Below are 9088 nucleotides of genomic sequence, written 5' to 3'. Positions count from 1 at the left end.
TTTCAAGAAGTTTTTTTTTTCTTATTCTACATCCATATATTGACGTGCATGAAGCTGCTCTAGCACATTTTCATTTTACCAGTACTACATTTATTTTGTAAACACGGACAGCAACTTAGGATTTGATTATTAGCATTTAAACATCATTTAAACTTTGTTTATCCATTGCAATAACAACAAAATCCTTGAAGTGTTAGATTCCCCAAATTCACAATCTATCATTAAAATCTGAACTGTTTTAGAAATGTGTTAATTACTGTTGCTGTACTCCTCTGTGTGTGTGTGTGTGTGTGCAACAACAACAAAATCCTTGTAGTGTTAGATACCCCAGATTCACAATCAGTCATTAAAATATGAACTGTTTTAGAAATATGTTAATCACCGTTGCTATACTCCTCTCTCTCTCCCCCCAGGTCTTGGTTTGGTGTTGGTCAGTTGTTTTTGAAAGGACATTGGGGGCAAGACCTTTGTTAAAATTTGATTTTTCAGGTCCATTAAATCAATCAGCCACACCCTCCCTTGTTTCCTTCCCATCCTCTCAATCCCACACTAAAAGGAGGAATTGTCTACAATGCAGCTGTTATCTGTTTTCAGATGCAGATCTTTGTAAAGACCCTGACTGGCAAGACAATCACACTTGAGGTGGAGCCTTCAGACACCATCGAGAACGTGAAGGCCAAGATCCAGGACAAAGAGGGCATCCCCCCAGACCAGCAACGTCTGATCTTTGCCGGCAAGCAGCTGGAAGACGGACGCACTCTTTCTGACTACAACATCCAGAAAGAGTCCACACTTCACCTGGTTCTGCGTCTCCGTGGAGGCATGCAGATCTTCGTCAAGACCCTCACAGGCAAGACCATCACCTTGGAAGTGGAGCCCTCAGACACTATTGAGAATGTCAAGGCCAAAATCCAGGACAAAGAGGGCATCCCCCCAGACCAGCAACGTCTGATCTTTGCCGGCAAACAGCTTGAAGATGGTCGCACTCTTTCTGATTACAACATCCAGAAAGAGTCCACACTTCACCTGGTTCTGCGTCTCCGTGGAGGCATGCAGATCTTCGTCAAGACTCTTACTGGCAAGACCATCACCTTGGAAGTGGAGCCCTCAGACACCATTGAAAATGTGAAAGCCAAGATCCAGGACAAAGAAGGCATCCCTCCAGACCAGCAGCGTCTTATTTTTGCCGGCAAACAGCTGGAAGATGGGCGCACCTTGTCTGACTACAACATCCAGAAAGAATCCACACTTCACCTGGTTCTGCGTCTCCGTGGAGGCATGCAGATCTTCGTCAAGACCCTCACAGGCAAGACCATCACCTTGGAAGTGGAGCCCTCAGACACTATTGAGAATGTCAAGGCAAAAATCCAGGACAAAGAGGGTATCCCCCCAGACCAGCAACGTCTGATCTTTGCTGGCAAACAGCTTGAAGATGGTCGCACTCTTTCTGATTACAACATCCAGAAAGAGTCCACACTTCACCTGGTTCTGCGTCTCCGTGGAGGCATGCAGATCTTTGTCAAGACCCTCACAGGCAAGACCATCACCTTGGAAGTGGAGCCCTCAGACACTATTGAGAATGTCAAGGCAAAAATCCAGGACAAAGAAGGCATCCCCCCAGACCAGCAACGTCTCATCTTTGCTGGCAAACAGCTGGAAGATGGTCGCACTCTTTCTGATTACAACATCCAGAAAGAGTCCACACTTCACCTGGTTCTGCGTCTCCGTGGAGGCATGCAGATCTTCGTCAAGACTCTTACTGGCAAGACCATCACCTTGGAAGTGGAGCCCTCAGACACCATTGAAAATGTGAAAGCCAAGATCCAGGACAAAGAAGGCATCCCTCCAGACCAGCAACGTCTCATCTTTGCCGGCAAACAGCTTGAAGATGGGCGCACCTTGTCTGACTACAACATCCAGAAAGAGTCCACACTTCACCTGGTTCTGCGTCTCCGTGGAGGCATGCAGATCTTCGTCAAGACTCTTACTGGCAAGACCATCACCTTGGAAGTGGAGCCCTCAGACACCATTGAAAATGTGAAAGCCAAGATCCAGGACAAAGAAGGCATCCCTCCAGACCAGCAACGTCTCATCTTTGCCGGCAAACAGCTGGAAGATGGGCGCACCTTGTCTGACTACAACATCCAGAAAGAATCCACACTTCACCTGGTTCTGCGTCTCCGTGGAGGCATGCAGATCTTCGTCAAGACCCTCACAGGCAAGACCATCACCTTGGAAGTGGAGCCCTCAGACACTATTGAGAATGTCAAGGCCAAAATCCAGGACAAAGAGGGCATCCCCCCAGACCAGCAACGTCTGATCTTTGCTGGCAAACAGCTTGAAGATGGTCGCACTCTTTCTGATTACAACATCCAGAAAGAGTCCACACTTCACCTGGTTCTGCGTCTCCGTGGAGGCATGCAGATCTTCGTCAAGACTCTTACTGGCAAGACCATCACCTTGGAAGTGGAGCCCTCAGACACTATTGAGAATGTCAAGGCAAAAATCCAGGACAAAGAAGGCATCCCCCCAGACCAGCAACGTCTCATCTTTGCTGGCAAGCAGCTGGAAGATGGACGCACTCTTTCTGACTACAACATTCAGAAAGAGTCCACACTTCACCTGGTGCTGCGACTGCGTGGAGGCATGCAGATCTTCGTCAAGACTCTCACAGGCAAAACCATCACTCTGGAGGTAGAACCATCTGACACTATCGAGAACGTGAAGGCCAAGATCCAGGACAAAGAGGGCATCCCCCCAGACCAGCAACGTCTGATCTTTGCCGGTAAACAGCTTGAAGATGGTCGCACTCTTTCTGACTACAACATCCAGAAAGAATCCACACTTCACCTGGTTCTGCGTCTCCGTGGAGGCATGCAGATCTTCGTCAAGACCCTCACAGGCAAGACCATCACCTTGGAAGTGGAACCCTCAGACACTATTGAGAATGTGAAGGCCAAGATCCAGGACAAAGAGGGCATCCCCCCAGACCAGCAACGTCTCATCTTTGCGGGTAAACAGCTTGAAGATGGGCGCACCTTGTCTGACTACAACATCCAGAAAGAATCCACACTTCACCTGGTTCTGCGTCTCCGTGGAGGCATGCAGATCTTCGTCAAGACCCTGACTGGCAAGACCATCACACTTGAGGTAGAACCATCTGATACCATTGAGAATGTGAAGGCCAAGATCCAGGACAAAGAAGGCATTCCCCCAGACCAGCAACGTCTGATCTTTGCCGGCAAACAGCTGGAAGATGGGCGCACCTTGTCTGACTACAACATCCAGAAAGAGTCCACACTTCACCTGGTTCTGCGTCTCCGTGGAGGCATGCAGATCTTCGTCAAGACCCTCACAGGCAAAACCATCACTCTGGAAGTAGAACCATCTGACACTATCGAGAACGTGAAGGCAAAAATCCAGGACAAAGAGGGCATCCCCCCAGACCAACAACGTCTTATCTTTGCTGGCAAGCAACTGGAAGATGGACGCACTCTTTCTGACTACAACATCCAGAAAGAGTCCACACTTCACCTGGTTCTGCGTCTGCGTGGTGGTTACTAAAAACTGACATTTGTTGTGTGAGATAGGTTGACTGAAGAGACAGGGCAGTGCAAGATATTACAGTAAAGACAAAATATTTGGAAATCTTTAATTTTCTGTTTGTCATAGAGAATTGTAAGTTTATCAGTTCTCGACAATTCTATATAAAGAAAAGAAAAAGACTAATCAGACTCCAGAAAATCTTTTTTTTTCTTTTTCTTTTGTTGTTGATGTCATATTGTTTTCTGAAACTGCAATATAATATCACATATGATTCACAAGTAAATGATACAGGTTGAATTGAAAAAAAAAAATGTTTGTCTTTTTCCTGAGAGAAAGAATTTGAGTGAAAGAGTTTGAATGTTAGAATGAAAATTGAGAGATGCCACAATATTAAAAAGCCTTATTTGGGAAGTGTCAGTTACTGTTTTGCATGTTTGAATAAGCTTTGAACATGGGTAAGAAGTTGATTTCAAGGAAAATCATATCTTGTGGACAGATCCTCAGTTGTTGATAAGTGACGTCAATTGTGATCTTTAATCAGATGGATAGATTTCCATCTGTTCATAATTAAACCAGTGACGTCAGTTATGATCTTTTAACCAGGTGTTATATATTGGAACTTGGCTGCAGTTAGTAATAGTACTAATACCTTACATAGGTGCTAGAATAAGTTCATATTGAATGAGGTGTCAGAATAAGTTCATACTGAGTGATCATACTTTTCAACTTGGAATACTGTGTTTCAATAAATGACATCACATATGTTTCTGAAGCATTCAAAATTGCTTTGACTTCTGGCTGGTTTACAATATGTTTCACTGATGTCAAACATGTCAAATTTTACCACCTATTAATTAATAGTTTTTAACAAACTGGTTTTTTAGAAGTAGTGGAACAAACAATAAGCTGTATTATATAACTGGGTTAGCTTGCTCAGTGTAAGTGATCTTTTACCAACACCGAGTTTGCTTGGCATTAAGATATTTTTTTTTTTTAGTCTGTTCTCATTCCATAGATTTATGAAGCAAACTTAGCACTGTTAAGATGGCTTATGAAAACCAGCCCCTTTTTGCATGAATCAGTTTGTCCGCTTTTACAAATGTGGCATCTCTCAGTGTATAGATCTGATTTTGATGAAACTGAGACCAGTTGCAAAATCATAGTGCTCTCTCTCTCTCTCTCTCTCTCTCTCTCTCTCTCTCTCTCTGCGTCTGTGTCTCTGAGTATTTTATCTTGAAACAAGAAAAGCAAATGCTGTAAGATCCTTTAACTTGTTCCTGAAGCAGCCAGATGCAAGATATGGCTGCAGGGTCTGTGTTGGAACAATTCAAAATACTTGCCAAGTATTAATCTACACTAAAATTAATAGCTGTTGGAAATTGTCTTCTTCTTTTTTTTCTTTTTCTTTTTAAGTTGATAGCTGTGAGAATAAACAGAACGACAAATGATAGATAAGATTCCTGTACTAGAGGAAAAAAACTAAAAAGATCAGATAACGTGCACTCAGTTCCATTTTATTGAAACAAAGAAATTGAAATGTTGCAGGTATAACAATAAAAAAATTTTGAATATTAAAAAAATAGAAATTAAAAAAAAAATTTAAATTTACCTCTGCCAAAGCAAGCTCTGCACCTAATTCCATTGTAATCTCAGATCTTTTCAACAAGCATAGGTCTTGCAATGAATTTAACTTTAAAGCAAAGAGAATGGAAATAAAATTTAGTCTGTGGAAAGGAAAGGGTTGTGAATTCATACCTTTTATTATGCTAAAATGGATAATTTCCTTTGCTTCACATAACACCATGTAAAACAGCAACTTCAAACATTAAATAACAAAGAACCAGTGTAAAAGAAATCTTGTACAAAATATGCATGTTATCACACACACACACACACACACAACACTACTGGTGACTTTAACATTTCAATAGTACCTGTGTGAGGGTGTAGAGATGGAAACTATCAAACTCATTTTGTGTCATGTATATGAGTGCCTTTTCAAAACATGTAAGATAAGACACAAAAATATGAATAGTCCTCTTTCCATTTAGATATTAGTTAAATATTTTGAGTTCAACAGACTCACGACTTATCATAATGAGCAAGATCCGGTTTCTTGATGACTGCAATCACTTCCCTGATGTACAGTAATGTGTATTCAAAATGCTTTAAAAGTATATAACAGCGCCATGGTCCACTGATGGATTTAGAGAACTGACTTTTTTTCTTTCCTGAAGGGATGGGAACATCTTCAGAGTTACTGAGAGTTCACTTTGCAGTGTTCCTATTCCAAAATCGACAATATCTCTAGGTTAAAGGGGGGAAAAGCCACCTATGCACATGAAAACACCATTAAAATGAACATGACTTTTGTTTTCTAATGGTAATTGTGCATATCCAAAAGAAAACATTACATACAGAGAGAGAGAGAGAGAAAGAACATTGAACACTGAAATGTTTAATGTCTTTAGCAGTAAAGCTCTAGTGACATAGAAGTTACTAATCAGAACAAAATGGTGCAAAACAGATAAAATGGAACAGTAAGGAAAAACAATTGAAACAAATATAAACTAATAAGAGATTTGCAACACTTCGGTACTTTGTCATTAACTTAAAGTACATATGACAAGGGGGCAATGTGCCTTTTTTCAGTCATTTGTCTCCATGGTTTGGACAGTACACACAAAACAAAGTACATAAAAATCATATAATAGATATTTACGCATGTAACATTGACTCACATCATATCAATACAAACACATACTAAATTTAAGTACATATAAATCATGAAATAATTATTTATGCCTGAACATCAAAATCCATCATATCAATACGAACGCATCTTATAATTACATTGTCGAGATTGGCCATCCAAATGTAACCCTTCCTTTTTATCTAAACTTTTTTCCTCATATATAGATCCCACACTAATTCTTAATTGATTAATGAGTATTTGGACCGATTGACGTTTTCCGTATATTTATTGCCTCGGAATCGGATACATATTTTGCAAGTGAAAGAGAGACAGACAGACAGAGTTTCTAATTGTGAGTGGTGACTGGTCCCTCTGCCAGTCCTCTGTTTTGTTTATTGCTCACTTCATTAAATCTGACATTTCCCTTCATAATGTGCACATCCATCTTCAGAGAGACAGCTTTTAAGTGAAGATGTTTCCATTCTCCCCCATTCTGTTCCCACCTTCAGTATGCTAACACTGGTGCCAACATAAATGTACTTAATTTTAAAGCAATCAATGCATAATGTCTTTGTAAACGTTATCAAAAACACACACATCTGCACAGCCCTGCTGGCTCACAGGATTTCTAACAAATAAGGCTGACCGTATCATTGTGCTCACAGTTATGCGGGGAGGGGGGTGGAGTTGTGTGTGAAATGACTCATTCACCACACCTATACATTGCTGAACACAAATCTTTTTTTTTTCTTTTCTTTTTTTTTAATTACTGAGTACTAGTCTGACGTTAAATATTTAACTGTATTAGTAATAATGGTAGGTTATGGAATGTTAGTCTAGAAGAGCCCAAAATGTTATAGCAAATGCCTGTGTCAAAAGATATGTTTACGTCTCCTTGAAATATTGTAGTAGCAGTAGTGGTAGTTGTTGTGACAGGCCTCGGACTCTTGGCCAAAATAAAAGTCCTCTCATTGGCATGCTCCTGGATTCCCTATTTTCCAGATCAGTCATAATGATAGAATGAATCTATGAATTTTGATAAATTGTCGAAAAGGTTAAGTTTATAATTAGTATGGTGAAAGGGGTACGATGACAGGGGAAGTAGGTAGCCTATTTCGTTCAATGTGACTCGGGTTCATTTGCTATCAGCGAATTTTTCATTCACAGATTTCTCACATTGTTCTTACAACACACAATCCAAATGAACCAAATCCAAATAAACCATGTGCGAACAAAAATTAGTGAGAATAAGTCACAATGAACATTTAAACCAAATTTTGTCGAAGGCAAGCCATCTACAACTGCTTTGGGAAGCTTTGGTGTGGATTTGGAAACAACAAAGCAAAATGACTCAGATTATTTGCCTATGACCCTAAAGACTCCAGACCGAAGAGCACTGGTGCGTTTCAGGTTTGGTGGCGAGGATCATCATCATCTGGAACTTGCAGACCTGGAGTCAAGTGGGAAGTCCAAAATGATCGGCCGAAAAAAAAGGTAGATCGATGAAAAAATTCTTTTTTTCAGATACAAAAAAAAGGGAAAAATCAGCATGACCTTCTTCTGGCTTGTCCTTTGTCAATCTTACTTCACAAACAAAGGCGGAATAGCTGAGACAACGAGAGATGAATTTTTAATCTCACGCTCTGTGGACCGATTCTCGGCAGCTTTGATGACACGAATGGATCATGTGCAGATCTGCCAGTACCACTAAAGGGCAAATCCCCTTCAAGCGTATACGCACATATATAAGATCAAACATGCACGCTTAACTTTTTTTTCTTTTTCTTTTTTTAGTAGGTCGGTGATTTGTGATGACAGAAATAACCAAAATTAACATACCAAGCAAGACTCTAGAACATCATCAGGAAATTGATTTGATCGTGCTGTACTGAGTGGATTTAAGTAAGTAGTAAGTAATTATATACACACAGTGAAGCACATATAAGCATACGTGTACACACACACAAACACACACACACACACGCGCGCGCGTGCGCGGAACACACACAACACACAATCTCGCAATAGCTGGATGGTCAAAGCATTGGACTTTCAATCTGAGGGTCCAGGGTTTGAACCTCGGTGATGGCACCTGGTGGGTACGGGGTGGAGATTTTTCCGATCTCCCAGGTCAGCACATGTGAAGACCTGATAGTGCCTGAACCCCCTTCATGTGTATATGCACGCAGAAGATCAAATACGCACATTAAAGTTCCAGTAATCTATGTCAGCATTCGATGGGTTATGGAAACAAGAACATACCCAGCATGCACACCCCCGAAAACGGAGTATGGCTGCCTACATGGTGGGGGTAAATAAACAAAACTGTCATACACGTAAAATGTTACATGTCTGTCTGAGTGTGTATGTGTGTGTGCCTGAAATCTGATTGAATGACACAGGAAATGAATGATGAGCGCCCAGTGGCAGCCGTCAGTCAGCTCTATCCAGGTAGGCAGCCTGTTGTGCAAATGACCCCATGTTTGTAAAGCGCTTAGAGCTTGGTCTCTGACCAAGGATATGTGCTATGTAAGTATCCATAACAATCAGTCAATCTCTCTCTCTCTCTCTCTCTCTCTCTCTCTCTCTCTCTCTCTCTCTCTTTGTCAGATGTGATACAATGTTGATTACACTTGTAACTGTACTTGCTCAGGTCTTCTCAATAAAGATCATTTCATTTCACATTTCTGTCTGTCTGCCTCTCTCTCTGTACCCCCCCCCCCCCCCCCCCCCCCCTCTCTCTCTTTCTCAGTTTCTGTTGCAAGAGACTTTTGTATCATAAATTTTAATCTAGGACCTGTGATATTTATGTCATTACACTACAGTATTAATTATGAATTATGTTGT

At 41.2% G+C, this 9088-nt stretch overlaps 1 protein-coding gene across 1 annotated transcript in view; it reads left to right on the top strand.

Annotated features, from left to right (window-relative positions):
- The window catches only part of LOC143282114 (polyubiquitin-C-like), a 4956-nt gene extending 1099 nt beyond the window's left edge, over nucleotides 1-3857 (top strand). Inside the window, exon 2 of the mRNA XM_076587619.1 lies at nucleotides 595-3857. Coding sequence (XP_076443734.1) covers nucleotides 595-3564 — 2970 coding nt within the window. The 3' untranslated portion in view covers nucleotides 3565-3857. The remainder of the gene's footprint in view (nucleotides 1-594) is intronic.
- Nucleotides 3858-9088: the final 5231 nt, after the last annotated feature.

Source organism: Babylonia areolata, chromosome 5 (assembly GCF_041734735.1).
Source record: "Babylonia areolata isolate BAREFJ2019XMU chromosome 5, ASM4173473v1, whole genome shotgun sequence".
In the NCBI taxonomy this organism is placed as follows: domain Eukaryota; kingdom Metazoa; phylum Mollusca; class Gastropoda; order Neogastropoda; family Buccinidae; genus Babylonia; species Babylonia areolata.
Note: the sequence above shows the minus strand (reverse complement) of the source record. Positions and strands in the feature narration are given on the sequence as shown.